Source organism: Pseudocercospora fijiensis (genome assembly GCF_000340215.1).
Source record: "Pseudocercospora fijiensis CIRAD86 unplaced genomic scaffold MYCFIscaffold_2, whole genome shotgun sequence".
NCBI lineage: Eukaryota > Fungi > Ascomycota > Dothideomycetes > Mycosphaerellales > Mycosphaerellaceae > Pseudocercospora > Pseudocercospora fijiensis.
In genome coordinates this window covers 2,533,649-2,549,410 of record NW_006921533.1, presented here as the reverse complement: position 1 = coordinate 2,549,410, position 15,762 = coordinate 2,533,649, and the positions used below count along the sequence as shown (strand labels likewise).

Here is a 15,762-nt window from a genome sequence, read left to right as displayed (position 1 = left end):
TAACAACTATCCGAGAAGTCCTTAACCTTCCGTACGTAGAAGGCATAGAATGAGTCCTTAATAGAAGGGTTAATAGAAGGATTATCTACTATCCGCTAATACTTCAAATTTAGTGTTTCTACCGCTTCCTTAAAGTGGCCTCGAAGGTCTCTTAATTATAGTGTTTGTGCTAAGGTAACAGCGTCTTCTTAATAGCCTTCGATAACGAGTTGTTAAGTATCGAGAGCGCGCTAGTATTCGTAAGCTAAGACAACGTTAAGGCCTGCAAATAGCTAGACATATTATCGCTATTATATATTACTAATTTCTAGTCTATTAAATAGGTAGTTACGAAGAATATAGTAGCAAGGAAGGCGTGTTTGAAACTAGGCGAGGCAGTTACAACGAGAAGGTGTTATACCGTTATAACTATATAGTGTGCCCTTATATATAGGTGCTACCTTAGCCTCTATCTTAATAGCAATATCTACCTATTCTCGAAGGCGATCTTAAGCCGCTAGTAGCTGCAGACTCTCGAAGCCTAGAAGTCCCTTTTTGTACTAATATTATATACGTTTGCCGATCCTATAGCTAGCTAGTTGTGCCTTGTAAGCCTACCTGTCGTCTACCTTAAGAACCTCGAGGATAGTGCTATAGAGGTTGTAGCGTACGAGGCTACGCTTACGCTTAAACTTAATAGCGTAGTAATAACCCTCGAGAGGCGAAGTAGTCCTTATTTGCATTAATAATAGGCTATAAAGCCTTGCCTAAGTAGCCTATTTCCGTAACGTATAACTAGCCTAATTGTGCTATATATATTCTACCTTGCTTTGCTAGTCTATAGGCTTATTCTCTTTTAACTAGTCCTATATCTATACTATATCGTTACCGACGTCGGCGGAGCTTCGAGCATAGTAGATCGAGTAGTAAAAGCGCTTAACAATCTCTAGAAATTAGGCCTCTAGAAATAAGCGAAGGAAGGTCTCTTTAACGTGCCGCTAGCAGAGGTAAATAAGCACCTGTTTCTCCTTCTAGGATAGGTTAATTGCCGCCTGCTTAGAGGCCGAGTCGTCGATTATAGCGGCTATAGTATTCTAGTATAGTAACCAATTCTTAATAACTCGAAGACCGGCTTCTACTAGCTTAGCTTTCTAAGATTCTAGCAATAAGTGTCCTACTAGCAACTAACACCCTAACTAGTTACGAACATAGATAGTAAAAAGGTTCTAGCTAAGGTCGGTAGTCTTATAAGTTGCGTCTAGCAAGAACAACTATATAGTATATAAGTTAGTAATGTTTTGAATTTTTAAAGTTAGTTATAGGAACTATAGAACGTAAGCCTTAGAAGCTTAGTTATACGCCTTCTATAGTAACAATAACAATAATACCTGCACTTACATCCCCTGCCTCGGTATTTAACAACTGTCGCTGCTACTTAGTCTAGAAGACAATACTACGCTCTACCTTGCCCTTTATTTTCTTCTCTATTATCTAATACTAGAGCGGCCTGCTATCTAGGTCGTTATAGAGGCCTTAGAGGGCGATAGGAAGGTCGTCTAGCTAGATACTCGCATTTCTACGGTCGTTACTACGCACCTTCCTTAAATTAGGCCTAACCTTCGACTACGTAATAGTACCTGCCTTTATATACTACCTACCTATCTTACTAAACTCGTCCTTCGAAGGACTATTTCTAACGAAATCTAGCACCTCGGCTATATTAAATTTGCGCTATTCTATTAGCTCCTCGAGAAACACCCTTAGAGCGTTGCTTAACGACCTAATATCTATATATCTTAGGTTATAGCAATATAGGTCCTTACTAACTATAGAAGGGTCGACTCGATAGCGGCAGACACTAATTTCGTATAGTTTAGTAGCCCCCTTCCGATAATGCGATATAACGACTACTACGGTATTATAAGGCTCTTTATTGTATTTAGCCTTGCGAATACTATCTAGAAGTACCCTGTTTCGCTACTAATCGCGCCTATAACGACAATACTAGTACGACTGCTACTCTAAGCTATCCTTCGTTCTCGCCGACCTCGACTCCTTATATATATTGCTTACGTAGGCCTTTAATACCTCGAAACGGTCCGGATCGTACGTTAATCTATACTCTAGTATATTAAATAGCTATTCTTAAATATCGATTATATTATATAGTATGCGATCCGGCCTAAACGGCGGCACTAGTTTAGACAAGATAGGTAGTATAGCGATAAGAATAATAGCAACAAGAAGGTGCTATTTGCGCTATTATAGAAAGAGCTAGATCTATATATAAGAAAGAGCTATAGAGATAAGGTTAGAACTAGAAGTATAACCGAGAAGGTTATTACGGTACTAGAAGAGGAAAAGCACCGTCAAATACTAGGCAAACTATACCGAGTCAATAGATAACGCCCTCCGGAAGTAAACCACTGTTTACAACAGTGGTACGCTAAATTTCCTGACATGCAAGACAACCTGGTAGCTCGCTTCAAGGTCTCAGGCGCATAGACATGGGCGCAGCGGCTAGCCGACGCACCGTGAGTCAGAAATTCCAACATATTCACATTGAAAATCCTTTCACCGCCCAGTCAACACGGTAAGGTGAGATGGCTGAGCGGTCTAAAGCGATAGACTAGAACCATTGGTTGTAATCTATTCTCTTCGGAGGCGTAGGTTCAAATCCTGCTCTCATCGGACACTATATTGACGTCCACAGGTTCCTATAACGCTGGGAATACACCTGTGACAGTCCTCCTTTTTTGTCAACTTCTTTTTAGAACTGTGAAAGTTGGACACGAGATTGTGAAAGTGCTTGTTCATATCGCCGCCATTGTCATTTTCTGCTCCTTACAAGTTGCAATCTGTTTTACCTTTAACAGAATCAATAGACTAAGAATCGACCCTATGCTGCCTGGCAGAATTGTTCGACCGGAGTCATGCTTCTGGCACTTGTCTTTGGATCCAAGTTTGACTTCATCATGCTCGGACTGGCAAATACGAACTTCATCGCCCACACGTCGTCTAGGATAATGGACTGTGTCTTCGCTTCCTACTACGTTCAGCGGGAACGGAGAATCCCCTTGTAGGACTTGACCTTGCGTGTTCTGATACTCGCTCTCTGTAACTGGACGGACTGATACTTTCGATAGCGCTACCTTTACTTCCCTTGCTCCCGTCATTGCTGTTCTTGCAGCAATGCTGTGTCTCAGGGTCGATGTAGGTGAAATTTGAAGGTGTGCGGTGGTGGACTTACGGGGGTTACGCGCTAGAGCCACTAGCGCGATTGTTCGCGTTTTCTGGGAAGGCGCGTCTTTTGAACCGCACTGCGGGCGTTTCTCTTTCAACCTTTCTCCTCTGCACCACCACATCTGCATTGACACATCAAATACACAATGGACGGCATACAACTTCGAGATGAGGCGGTCAGAGATCGCATTCGTGCTGCAGAGGAGTTTCTCGATCCTCGTACGTGTCGCCGGTGTTGGATAGGAGAAGAGGAGACGTCTAACAGCATACAGAGGATCAGCGAGCGCGAAGCTACCAGGCTGAGATCTTGCTCATGCTCAATCGCGGGCTGCGGAGATTGACAGTCAGCATCGATGAAGTCCGACAACACAACCGAGAGATGGCCGATGGCCTTCTGAATCAACCATTCGACTGGACGCAAGCATTCGACAGAGCCCTGTTCAACATCGTCCAGACATTACGGAATCGAGCCACACAGCAAGTCGACGAAGAGACCATGTACTACTGCGCATTTGTCGGCAGCTTCGGCGAGTATGCCTGCAATCCGCGCACATTATCCTCGCAATTTCTGAATCACATGGTTGCCCTGGAGGGCATTGTCACAAAGTGCTCCCTGGTGCGACCTAAGGTGGTGAAGAGTGTGCATTGGAACGAGCGAAAATCCACCTTTCACTTCAGGGAATATCGAGATCAAACGATGACTGCGAATGGGGCAGCAAGCACAAGTGTATATCCTACAGAAGATGGCGAAGGAAACCCTCTCGTTACAGAATACGGATACTGCACGTATAGGGACCATCAAACGGTCTCGATACAAGAGATGCCAGAGCGAGCGCCTGCTGGTCAGCTGCCCCGCGGTGTAGATGTGATCATGGACGACGATATGGTGGACAGGGTGAAGCCTGGTGACCGGATACAACTTGTTGGAATTTACCGATCTCTAGGAAACCGCAACGCTGGTCAGGGCAGTTCAACTTTCAAGACGATTCTTTTGGCGAACAACGTGATTCTGCTTTCGTCAAAGTCCGGGGGAGGCATCGCTCAGCAAGTCATCACCGATGGCGACATCAGAAACATCAACAAAATTTCAAAGCAACGAAAAGTCTTTGATCTGCTCTCCCAATCACTTGCGCCCAGCATTTATGGACACGACTACATCAAGAAGGCCATATTGCTCATGCTACTAGGTGGAATGGAGAAGAATCTTGACAACGGCACGCATCTTCGTGGTGACATCAACATTCTCATGGTTGGTGATCCATCCACTGCAAAGTCACAATTGTTGCGATTTGTCCTCAATACGGCGCCTTTGGCGATTGCCACGACTGGTCGTGGATCTTCCGGTGTTGGTCTCACAGCAGCTGTCACATCTGACAAAGAGACTGGCGAGAGGCGTCTGGAAGCCGGAGCTATGGTTCTTGGTGATCGAGGTGTCGTCTGTATCGATGAGTTCGACAAGATGTCTGATGTGGACAGAGTGGCCATTCACGAAGTCATGGAGCAGCAGACCGTCACCATCGCCAAGGCCGGAATTCACACTTCTCTGAACGCACGATGCTCAGTCATTGCTGCGGCCAACCCTATCTACGGCCAATACGACACCCACAAAGATCCGCACAAGAACATCGCACTTCCCGACTCGCTGCTGTCACGTTTCGATCTGCTCTTCGTTGTCACAGACGATATCGAAGATATGAGAGATCGACAAGTCTCGGAGCATGTTCTTCGAATGCACCGTTACCGCCAGCCAGGAACCGAAGAAGGAGCTCCCGTTCGCGAGCAGGCCAACCAGACTCTCGGCGTGGGTCTGGAAGAGGAAGGAGACAACTCCAACAAGACCACCGAGCCATACGAAAAGTACGATGCCATGCTGCACACGGGCGTGACAATCACCAGAGGTCGAGGAGCGAACCAGCGCCGAGAAGTTCTCAGCATACCTTTCATCAAAAAGTACATTCAGTACGTGAAGTCACGGATAAAGCCCATCTTGACAAAGGGTGCTGCAGACCATATTGTGGCTGCGTACAGTGCACTGAGGAACGACGAGATGGAAGGCAATCAGCGAAAGACTTCACCTATGACTGCCCGTACGCTCGAGACTCTCATTCGTCTTGCCACTGCCCACGCAAAGTCGCGATTGTCAAATCGCGTTGATGAGAAGGACGCTGAAATTGCAGAAGGCATACTTCGGTTTGCTCTCTTCAAAGAGGTCGTTGAAGATGAGAAGAGAAGACGAAAGAGAGCGAGGCACTCTCCTGAAGCAATGGACACAGATTCCGAATCTGATAGCAGCGATGATGATGACGGTGGGGATGTTGCTTATCGAGGAGCGAATGGTAGGCGAGCGACTCGCACCCCTGGTCGAAGTACGAGGGCCACGAACAGAACGAATGGTGCCAACAGCCATGCTTCCTCAAACAATGCTGGAGCAGGCGCTGAAGATGATGACCAGAATGAGGAGGATCTTTACAACTCGACCCCAGCACGAACGCAACGCACGCAGCGCACGACTCAGACGAATGGCGTTAACGGCTCGCAAGCAAGCATGGCGTCCTCTCTTCCAGCTTCTCAACTCCTGCAGGACGAATCGCAGGAGAATGAACCACAAGAAGAGGCGCACGATGAACCTGAACCGATATCAGCGGCTCGTCTCCAAACGTTCCAGACCGCACTTGGCCAGCTGATTGACGGTCCACTGTTTATTCATGATGTTGCAGATGTCGAGCCACTAATCGCAGCTGTCAACGGCAGACTACGAGGTGGCGAGACTCGATTTGAGGATGAGGAAGCCCAGAAAGCACTTCAGGAGCTGAATGATCGCAATAAGATCATGCTGAGCGGAGGAATGGTGTACAAGATATAATGTTGATGAATGGCAAGGCGTTCCGGATTTGGAGAGTGAAGGATGTTTTGGACTGACGGTGAGCTCGATACCATGAATTGCATTTGAAGTTCAAGTTCTTTTCCAATACCACCGAGCCGTGACATGAAATGGGAGCCAAGCCAAGAAAAGATATTCGGGTGCATGGTACGACTGAGGTCGTGAAGGAACAACTAAGTAGTGTAGCGTCGCGAAGCAAGAACCCTATCGATAGGCGATTATGACACTCGAGTCTTTTCTCACACGCAACTACCTTGATGTACAACACTTACTGGGCTTGTTTGGAATTCGGATCTTCTTGACCGCACTCCCAACTTCCGCTGTTCATTGGTCCCCTCAAAAGAGATCGACTCTGTCATATCTCGTGTCAAGCAGATACTTTGCAGAACCTGTCAGCTGAGATTTGCACAATTTTCAACCCATCTCCTCTTCGTGGCTTATGGCTTGCATGTGGCACAGTCTGGAAGCTCTTTGGGGCCTGATAGAATGGCACCGAGGTCAGAGATCGAGGTATGGCCTGATCTACCCGATATGGGCGGTGTCTGACCATATGGATACGAAGCCGAGTTTGCGAGATGGCTATAAAAGCGACCCTCACTCTCGTATGAGTTCAGAAATTCTAACAATGGAAGCTCGTGAATTAGAAAGAGCGAGGAGGGATTGGAAGGATCAATTGTCGACAGGGATGACCACAGAGCCCTTCAAGGCATGGTCCCAGGCCAACGTATGTCTCTCACAATCTATGGTTGCAAGAATTCACTGACGTTTGCATCAGGCTCCCGCACTCCAGCAGGCAATGCAATATGGTGCTGCGGAGCGGGCTATGTATGAGCGGGAGCAATACAAACAGATGGGACCAGCCGCCGACAGAATGCTGAAAGAGCGACGGCAAGAAGCCCAGGCCAAGACGGGATCGCAACCTGATCTTGATCGTAATGATCAGAGATTCCGTGACATTGAGGGCAGAATGGGCCACGGATTTCCACGGGGTGAGGAGCAGGTAAAGGAGATGCAAGGATTCATCAAGGATCAAGTCGCTCGGGTGCCGGACGATCGGAAGAATCAGGACTATGGCAATTGGAAAGAGCTGGACAAGTTGTATCAGCGGATGATCCTGAAGCCTGCAGAAAGGGTGGAGTTCAACAAGCCCAGGCGAAAGGAACGGGCCAGGGATGAAGATTTGATGAAGGAGGAGGATCTCAGCGAGGACGAGTTGCGGGAGTGTGTTCCTATGCTGTGGAATCTCGTGCCATAGTCGACAGCTGCAGAAGGATTTGATCTATTACAAATCGTGGAACAGATTGTTGCGAGGGCTACGGTATTCGGAAGGTCGAGTCGAGTTTGTGGCGAATGCCAACTGTTCCGAATCGCGTTGCTGATGGACTGCGTGCATGTAAATACATTACCTGAACATCCCCTTAGCAGAGCCTCGAATGCTTGTAATATGGTTCTTTGCCTCGTTCCATGAGAAACATTGTGTGCCTGAAAGCTCCCGACGCTAGGTGCTCCGATCACTTCTGTGCACCACTCGTGATCCTAGATTTCTGCAGCTTAGTATGATAGCGTGTCAATTATTGGAAAGAGTCCAATGTATTGCAGACTTGGCTGCTATCTCGTGGCAGTACTAGAGTTCCTCACAGTTTTCTCAATTTCATCTCTTCTGACCCCCTGTCTCCTCTGGTATCCCATGCTTGATGCTGTTACCCGGCAAGAAGGTAGTCAAACCAAGTATGACAAGGTGAAATCAAGTCTAGGTCCAGAGCAGGCTGAAGAGGTCCGCCAAGAGCAGGAGAAGAGGATCGAAGACGAGGGAAAGGCGGATAAAGATCGGGAATGAGTCGACGAGAAGTTCCGTGAGATTCTTCGTTGTGGAAAAGGTTGGATGAGTGTCGATGAACTGCGGGAGTTTGTGAGGCTTCATAAAGCTAGGGTGCCAGAGGAGCAGAAGGGTGAGATGGAGTATGGCGAAGTCGAGGAGAGAACTCAGAAAATCGATGAGGCTTCTGAGAGTGAGTTGAAGAAGTGCTGTAACCTGTTGTCCGTTCTGGTTCCATGATTAGCATACCAATCATCCAAGACATAGTCGCTGCTCATATCCGTCCAAAGAATACATGACCTACGTAGCATCTGTCGATGGCAAAGCAAAGGGATCGGCGTTGTTCCGAAAATCGAAGTCTTCGCACATCACGAACGGGACATCCCGATTTCTCATCGCGCGGCTTGTTCTACCCATCAGACCTATTGTGGCCTTCCACTTGACAAGTATGCAGATCATGAACATCGTACATTCGAGCGCTGAACTTGATGATTGGATTCTGGTCATGCTACTTTTGCGTCTCTGCCGCTGTCACAGACCACCCGTGCATCCATCAATGCATAATAGCACGCCCAAAGCAATGTGCCGAGTATAGACGCCATTCCCACCACACCATCATAGCACAGAAAACATCTCGCAGACCACTATCCCTTCTTCTTGCTGACACCGACGGTCCTACCACGACGACCGGTGGTCTTGGAGTGCTGACCACGGACACGGAGACCCCAGTAGTGACGGAGACCACGGTGGGCGCGGATCTTCTTCAGGCGCTCCAAGTCATCACGGAGCTTGCTGTCCACGCCGTTGGCGAGCACCTGGCCGTCCTTGCCGTCCACGATGTCGCGCTGTCTGTTGAGGAACCATGTTGGGATCTTGTATTGGGTTGGGTTCTGGAGAATGGTGACGATACGCTCAAGTTCTTCGGAGGTAAGCTCGCCGGCGCTTTGGATGCAGTGTTAGTACGAGGCCATTACGCATTAATGGAATCCTGTCGTGTGGGGTTTCGGATTCAGGTTTTCGTGGAGGCGTACCGCTTGTTGAGATCAACATCGGCCTTCTTGCAGACCAAGTTAGAGTATCGGCGACCGACACCCTTAATCTTGGTCATAGCGTACATGACCTTTTGCTTGCCATCGACCTGTATGCTTCCCGTCAGTCTCTGTCGCAACCTGTCTCTTTTCCGCGCCTCTCGTGACCGAATGTTCGTCGCATTCTCGCATGGTGGTGTTCGGGGGTACGCACGTTGGTGTTGAGGAGACGCAGGATGAACTGGAAGTTCGACTTCTCGCCGGAAACGAGAGACATCTTTGCGGTCGTTGGGTGAAGATGTCGCTGGCGATAGCTTAACGGCGACAGTGATCGTGGTCGTGATGTCCAAAGGGAATTTCAAGTGGGTGGCAGCTCCCGCACGCTGGTCTTGGCAGCGCTAGCGGGCTGGCCCGGCATGCCTGAGGTTGAGATTCCCTAATCTCTTGCATCACAACACGTTCTCAACTACAATCTGGCAACGCTCATCAGCAGCATCGTCGCTGTGGCTCTGGTGAATCTTGTATCCCCCAATAATTAGTAGCCGATTCTCGGCGACGACTCTCCTCGCGACCTCCTGATGTTGTACAACCTCAAGATCGCTTGCTGATGATAGCTTGAGCTTTCAATGCAAAACGTTATGAGCCCTACGAGCATATTTGATCTTCCCAAGGAACTCCGGCTTCTGATCTGGGACTACGCCTTCGATCTCGAGTTCAAGGACCAAGGCGGGTGCATACTCGTGGGCAAACCACCCAAGTGGCCATGGAACTGCCGACCTGAGCCATATCACCCGGGTCTTCTACAAGTATGCAGTCTCATACGCCATGAGGCACTATCGAAGCTTTACCAAGACAGGCCAATCATACTACTCCTGCGGTATCGAGAAAGTAGGAGCCAGATACGGCAATGAAATCGCGAACTCTCCCACCATCCTTCCATCCACAAACACATTACGACCATATCGATCCGCTACTTGGAGACTGCTCATCGATCGACATCACTTCTCGTGGACTGTCATGAATGGGTTGTGCTGAACAGGCAAGAGTTCGTTCATCCCGTGAACGACAAGCCACTGCCTCTACTTCGGGTGATCGAGGATGCCCTCGGATGCACAGCTTTGGAGGAACGCGACGATGTGAACCGATTAGGTGACAGCATTAATCGTTTACTGACCGAGATGATCTACCCTCTACGAGAATCTCGAATGCTGAGCTGTGAGAGCATGGCGAACGATCGCTTGCATGGGTATACAGATACCCAGCTTTACTTTGAAGTCTTTCGAATCATGTATCATACCTCCGAATGGCAACGACATTGACATGGTGCTATCGGCGTCCGGAATGGCGTTTGGCTGTCGTGGTCCCTTTCTTGTCTTGTCTGGATGATGCTATCATAATGAACTCTCACATTCACACATCTGGTTCCTTCCAAACCTCGCAGCCATCACGGCATGCTTAGAGACTGTAATTAATGTCACGGCTCCACCTCAACTCCCGATCGGTGCTAGCGTCGTTTTGCTCCGATGTGCGGTGAGCACACCTTTGTTCTCCGTGGCACATGCGCCGCCATCGAAGTCATTACTGCTCCTCCCAGTCATTTAACATCGACTCAATGGTCCACTCTCCGTCGAGAGCTGCATGGCGCGTTCAGGCTTGCTAGAGCTGCCAACAGAGCTAAGGCTAGAGATCTTCGAGCATCTCTTCCAGAACCAAGGATCACCGACTGTTGGTGGCTGCTACAGCCCTTCTTTCCTGCAATTTTCTGTCCCGCCAGCGATTTTTGGTGGTGATGTGAAACTCACTCAGGCCCAACAGCCAGCAATTACACAAGTCTCTCGGCAGCTACGGAAGGAGACATTGGCATTGTTTTATCGACAAAATCGCTTCTTACTCGCCCTGCATTATCGAAGAGCGCGGATTGAGGTTTCAAAATTCTTGGATATTGCTGAGCAGAGTAGAGACATCGCAAGTAATCTGTGGAAGATTACCATCAAGCATAGATTCGGCATTCTGGACTTTCGAGGAACTATTGATTTCGACTTCAAGTCTTTCAGCATTCTTGGGCCACATCTTTGGTACAACAGTATCCCTCCGATCTACATCAAGCAGATCGAGGACATCGTGGACGACGCCAGACAAGCCGAGCGTTCTGATCGTCTCATAGTCGACACCTTACGTCGTCTTGTAGAGGTGCTTGGGGTGACCAAGCCGGAGTAGGCAAATATGGCCGATGCATATACCTTCAAGGCAGCATTGAGAGCATCGATTGCGGGTCTGCAGTGTCCGGGTGTCTCGAAATTGGAACGTGAGTCATCCAGCAACGATGGCTCGTCATCCAGCTCGGATGTTTCGCATTCTAAGGGCGAATGTCTCTTGCTCAAACTACCGAAAGAATTGCGTTTACTGGTCCTACAACACTATCTGGATACAGTTCCGACACTTGTCACGCTGGAACAATATCACAATATATACTCTGGTCGCAGTTATTGGCAGCCGCCTCTCGCCCTCGTGAACGCCCAGCTTCGAGCAGAGATCCTACCTCTCTTCTATCGAAGATGTCGCTTCCATCTTCAAGGATTCAACGAGGACGGCGATTGTGAAGTTGAGACCTTTCTCGTTCGGACAAAAGGATACCAGGCTCTGCACGAGAATATCCGTATCGTCGTACTGCTTGGATTCATCTTGCATTCTGGGCGCTGGCTGGGTGAGTTCGATCTAGGGACCTTCAAGCTCAAGGTCGATAGACATTGGAAACATGAGATGGAAGGGGCATATAGTGGCATGATAGAAGATCTAGAGGGGGTATTTAAGCGAGCGAGACAGGAAATTGGACTCGGAGACTCCCGAGCTCCTGCTTTGCGAGAATTGCTTGCTGTCATGAGGGCGAGAGAAGTATTTCTGTGGTAGAGAAGATACGTAACCACTAGTCTGCACTCTGCAGTGATCAATGCTAGGTTTTAAAAGCAAAGCGATCTTCGGCCTATGCCACTTAAGCTCAGGCATTGGCCGCTTTCACGTGACTGACCCACATTAAACGTGAACCCCGAATCGTCAATTTTCCATTTCTACCTATATCGCATCAGCAGTGCAGCACCAACATGACATGACCGCCGTCAAAGTCGCCATTGACCCGCTCTGGCAATGTCTATGTCCTTCATGGACGCCAGCATCACTTGTTTCCGCTGCGCGGTTCCTGCAACGGACGCAGCGCCCGATTCGACAGCGGCAATTTTTGCGATTCTCCACGTCTACAAGGCAATCCGAAGCCATCGCTGAAGTACGATACGATGCCTCAGCTCAATACCTTGGCAAACATATCTTTGATCATCTAGGAACACACAAACGGGCTCGCGGTTTTAGGAAAAGATATAGGCCGGTGCCTCCAGAACTGGAGCAAGACGAAACCGATTTTATATACGGCCGACTTCGAGCTGCAGCTGCACAGGGGCATGCGAAGCAATGCCGATACATCGCTGAATACCTGGTGAAAGAGCGCGGTGAGAAGCCGAATGTGCAAATCTACAATGCGCTGATTGCGGCAAATGTCCATCACGAGGATGGCGCTGCGTGGCGCGTATCAGAGCTATTGGAGGAGATGAGAGCTGATGGTTTGCAGCCGGATGTGGGTACTTGTCATGCTGTACTGAAGGTCTTGAGTATACATCTGGACCATCTTTTGAGGTCAGATATTCTGGAATATATGGGAAAGAAGTGGTATCAGCTCAGCGAAGATGGCGCACACGACGTGGTTGCTGGGCTATTCAGAGAAGCACTGTTTGAGCAAGGCCTCCTCAGACTGGACAAGATGAGACAGGATGAGCTGCACGTGGAACCGTGGCTGTACGATATGGCTGTCTTCATGCTGTGCGAAGCAGGTGAGGTAGAGGAGGCATACCGAATAATGCGCATGCGCTACGACACCGGAGAGCGCAATTTGAGGAGGAACGTATGGAGTTTCTTGCTTGATAAAGCCAGCGAATATCGACATCACGATGCGACATCATTTGTCTGGACGAGCCAGGTCAATACGGAATACCTCAACCCCTCTTCTGGAGTTTGTTTGAACGTATTGGCAACCGCAGCCCAAGTGGGAGACGCTGCGATGGGGACGGAAGTGTTCGCGCACCTCAGCAAGAGAGGGACCGCATACAAGCCGATTCATTTCGAGCTTCTCATACAAGCATACCTTTCTGCGAAACCTCCCGATACCAACCGAGCTATGAGCATTCTCACAATCATGCCCATGGAGAAGCTGGAGCCGACCGTTGCACAGACACGAGCTTTGTTCCTGTATCTGCGAGACAAGCCCGATCTAGTAAAAGACGCACTACTAACATTGCGAGAGCTGCACCAGCAAGGTCGCAAGATCTCAATAGCAATTCTGAACCTCCTCATCGAATGCTATGTTGAGCAGAAGAATCTTGATGAAGCCATGAAAGTCTACAAGCTCATACACACTTTCGCGCCGATGGCCCAAGGGGCCCAAAAGTCTTTTGCCAACGTCGAGACTTTCAATCTACTCCTGAAGGGCTGTCGAGTCTCCACTCCAGCAGATGCCCAACGCGCGTCATTCCTGGTTTCAGAGCTCCTCGCACTTCGAGTCATTCCTACCTCGATCACCTATGATCGCCTGATCCTTGTCTTTATGGAAGCAGGCAGGACGGCTCTACGGAAGGCAAAAGAATCCTCGGATCCTACCTACACCAAACAGCAGTACGATATAGGCCATCAAATGCTGGAATGGGCTTTCCGACACTTCACGGATATGCAGCCCCTGGGATGGATGCCGAGATTCGGGACTTTAGAGGATCTTGCCGTTGCCTTAGCGAACGCCGGTGACGATCGATGCTGGGATGTCCTTCAAGTCGCGGAAGACGAAAGAAATAAAGTCGAAGGCTTTGAGCAGAGGGCTAAATGGGCGAGGAGGAACGTTGAACAGGCTTGGGAGAAGTATTTGAATGAGAAGGAAGAAGCGAAGCAAGAACAGCTCGAGGGCCTCGCTCAGAGCTCGTCTGAATGAATATCTCTCACAGCTTACTTGTGACAGCAGTACCATCTGAGAATCCTTCCCTCCATTCCTTATTTCCAACCATCCTCTGCTTGTCCAACGTTCTCCAACCACTAGGTCCTTCCTCCAATCCATTCTTTCTTCCTTGCGGTACACCTTTCCACTTAAACAACCTCGTATATTCGGTGTCCTTCCCTTCGATGACATCCACAACATGCTCCCCCAAAACCGGCAAAAATTTGAATCCGTGTCCACTTCCCCCACTCGCGACAACAAGACCTTCCACGCCGGGCACGTAATCTATCAGAAAGGAGTTGTCCACGCTGTCAGTATACCAACACAACCGAAGATTTGTGAGATCGAGGTCTAAAAGTTCCGGGAGGTTTTCCGAAACGAAGGAGCGAATGACGCGCATTGCTTCGAGAGGAATCTTGTCGGTTTGTGTCTGCGGGTATGAGAGTTGTTTCCCGACTGATGAACGACGGGTATAAGATGTCCATTTCGCACCTCTGAACGCGATTTTTAGAATTCCTTCGGGTGTGAGGGGAAGGCCGTAGAGGCCTCCTATATTTTCATTCTCAGAAGCAGAGGCATTTGGGTGAGCGGAATAAGACCCCATGCCCCAACTCCACACCGGGAAAACCTTTTCGTCGAATTTGTCCCACAAATCCTTCCTCTCCTTCGGAATTTGAATCGACAAGACTGATCCTGCGGTCGTTTCTAAAATCTCTTCTGTTTCGGGAATTAAACTCGGTGTCCAACCGCCACAAGCCACGAGGACGAAATCCGCGGTATGTCGTTCTATCCCAGTCGTTACGATTCCTGTGATTTTGTTCTTGGTTTTCATGAGGGATTGAAGAGCGTTATTGGGACCGAAATGTGTTGTTACGTAGCCAGACTTTCGGATTAGATGGAGTGCCCATGCGCAAGCTCGTGAGGCGAGGACGTAACCGGCTGTTGTGTCTAGAATTCCGTCTACGGGGAGATTGCGTGGGAGACGGCTAAAAGGGTCGAGTTTTGTTGATGGGATTCCGAGATCTATGGCTTCGGCTCTGCGTTTGGGGTCTGAGATGCGGTATTGCGTGTGGTTTATCGAAGATGGGAAGTTGGATTGTGTTTCGATTTCTTTCGCTTCCAGACCATTTTTGCTAAGACGGAGGAAGCCCGAGTTATGCCAGAGTGGGATATTTGGATTGAGGGATTTTGGCAGTTGCGATTTTGGTGTCGCTGCTAGGTCTTTATTCCACCGTTCCCATTCGGGCATTGCTTTGAATGCTAGGTTTTGATAGAGTTGTTCGCCGCCGTAGGACGCCCGGACGATTTTATTGAGATCACAGGATGCTCCATCTGCTCCTTGGGTTTCGTCATATTGGTTGATGTCGAAGGGTTGTCGGTCGAAGATGTGGATATTGGTATAGCCTCGTTTGAGGAGGTGCAGTGTTGTGCTGAGACCAAATACGCCAGCGCCGATTATCACGATTTTTGAGTCTTTCTTGAGAGGTACCTGTGCCATGGTGGCGATTTGGTTCAAAGGTGTTTGAAACAGCACAAGGTGGATGTCGGGGAAGAGAGTACTTGAGAGAGGAAGAGTTTCACACCTGCATTAGAATAGCTAGTGTTTGCCGTGTTTGCCGCGTACTCAATTGAGTCGGGTACATGACACAAGTACTCACATAGAACTAGGCAGCAATCACTTCCTTTGAACACTACCACCTCTCTCATGGCATAATAACTGCTATGTCCATTATCTACATCCGACTGAAATACAGTCCAGGTTAAGAGGCTAGAACCATAACAAGCTACGCTA

At 48.8% G+C, this 15,762-nt stretch overlaps 6 protein-coding genes across 6 annotated transcripts; 3 read left to right on the top strand and 3 right to left on the bottom strand.

Moving 5' to 3' along the window:
- Window positions 1–2,409: 2,409 nt before the first annotated feature.
- Window positions 2,410–3,344, bottom strand: MYCFIDRAFT_171680 (uncharacterized protein; the record flags this gene model as incomplete). Its single annotated transcript, XM_007925107.1, has 5 exons — window positions 2,410–2,425; window positions 2,452–2,550; window positions 2,616–2,674; window positions 2,704–2,822; window positions 2,867–3,344. 5 exons carry the CDS (start codon window positions 3,342–3,344, stop codon window positions 2,410–2,412), a joined length of 771 nt encoding a protein of 256 aa, XP_007923298.1.
- MYCFIDRAFT_59621 (uncharacterized protein) lies at window positions 3,345–6,328 on the top strand. The gene is made up of 2 exons (XM_007924448.1): window positions 3,345–3,441; window positions 3,495–6,328. Exons 1-2 carry the CDS (start codon window positions 3,369–3,371, stop codon window positions 6,083–6,085), a joined length of 2,664 nt encoding a protein of 887 aa, XP_007922639.1. The 5' UTR covers window positions 3,345–3,368; the 3' UTR covers window positions 6,086–6,328.
- A 400-nt stretch (window positions 6,329–6,728) lies between these two features.
- On the top strand, window positions 6,729–7,358 carry MYCFIDRAFT_186279 (uncharacterized protein; the record flags this gene model as incomplete). Its single annotated transcript, XM_007925106.1, has 2 exons — window positions 6,729–6,827; window positions 6,879–7,358. 2 exons carry the CDS (start codon window positions 6,729–6,731, stop codon window positions 7,356–7,358), a joined length of 579 nt encoding a protein of 192 aa, XP_007923297.1.
- Window positions 7,359–8,392: 1,034 nt separating this feature from the next.
- MYCFIDRAFT_59626 (uncharacterized protein) lies at window positions 8,393–9,264 on the bottom strand. Its single transcript, XM_007924449.1, has 3 exons — window positions 9,162–9,264; window positions 8,951–9,057; window positions 8,393–8,861 (listed from the first exon to the last, which is right to left on the bottom strand). The coding sequence occupies exons 1-3, from the start codon at window positions 9,222–9,224 to the stop codon at window positions 8,564–8,566; spliced, it is 468 nt and encodes a 155-aa protein (XP_007922640.1). The 5' UTR covers window positions 9,225–9,264; the 3' UTR covers window positions 8,393–8,563.
- Window positions 9,265–12,050: 2,786 nt separating this feature from the next.
- On the top strand, window positions 12,051–13,990 carry MYCFIDRAFT_150859 (uncharacterized protein; the record flags this gene model as incomplete). The annotated part of the gene is made up of 1 exon (XM_007925105.1): window positions 12,051–13,990. One exon carries the CDS (start codon window positions 12,051–12,053, stop codon window positions 13,965–13,967), a length of 1,917 nt encoding a protein of 638 aa, XP_007923296.1. The 3' UTR covers window positions 13,968–13,990.
- MYCFIDRAFT_40622 (uncharacterized protein) lies at window positions 13,975–15,468 on the bottom strand (the record flags this gene model as incomplete). The annotated part of the gene is made up of 1 exon (XM_007924240.1): window positions 13,975–15,468. The coding sequence occupies one exon, from the start codon at window positions 15,466–15,468 to the stop codon at window positions 13,975–13,977; it is 1,494 nt and encodes a 497-aa protein (XP_007922431.1).
- Window positions 15,469–15,762: the final 294 nt, after the last annotated feature.

What these genes read in the sequence shown, in the direction of transcription:
- MYCFIDRAFT_59626 (XM_007924449.1), bottom strand. Translation starts at nt 9,224, where the DNA reads ATGTCTCTCGTTTCCGGCGAGAAGTCGAACTTCCAGTTCATCCTGCGT. An exon ending in TGCGTCTCCTCAACACCAAC is followed by an intron (nt 9,058 to 9,161) that starts GTGCGTACCCCC and finishes GGAAGCATACAG; the next exon opens with GTCGATGGCAAGCAAAAGGT. An exon ending in GATGTTGATCTCAACAAGCG is followed by an intron (nt 8,862 to 8,950) that starts GTACGCCTCCAC and finishes CTGCATCCAAAG; the next exon opens with CGCCGGCGAGCTTACCTCCG.
- MYCFIDRAFT_59621 (XM_007924448.1), top strand. Translation starts at nt 3,369, where the DNA reads ATGGACGGCATACAACTTCGAGATGAGGCGGTCAGAGATCGCATTCGT. An exon ending in AGAGGAGTTTCTCGATCCTC is followed by an intron (nt 3,442 to 3,494) that starts GTACGTGTCGCC and finishes AACAGCATACAG; the next exon opens with AGGATCAGCGAGCGCGAAGC.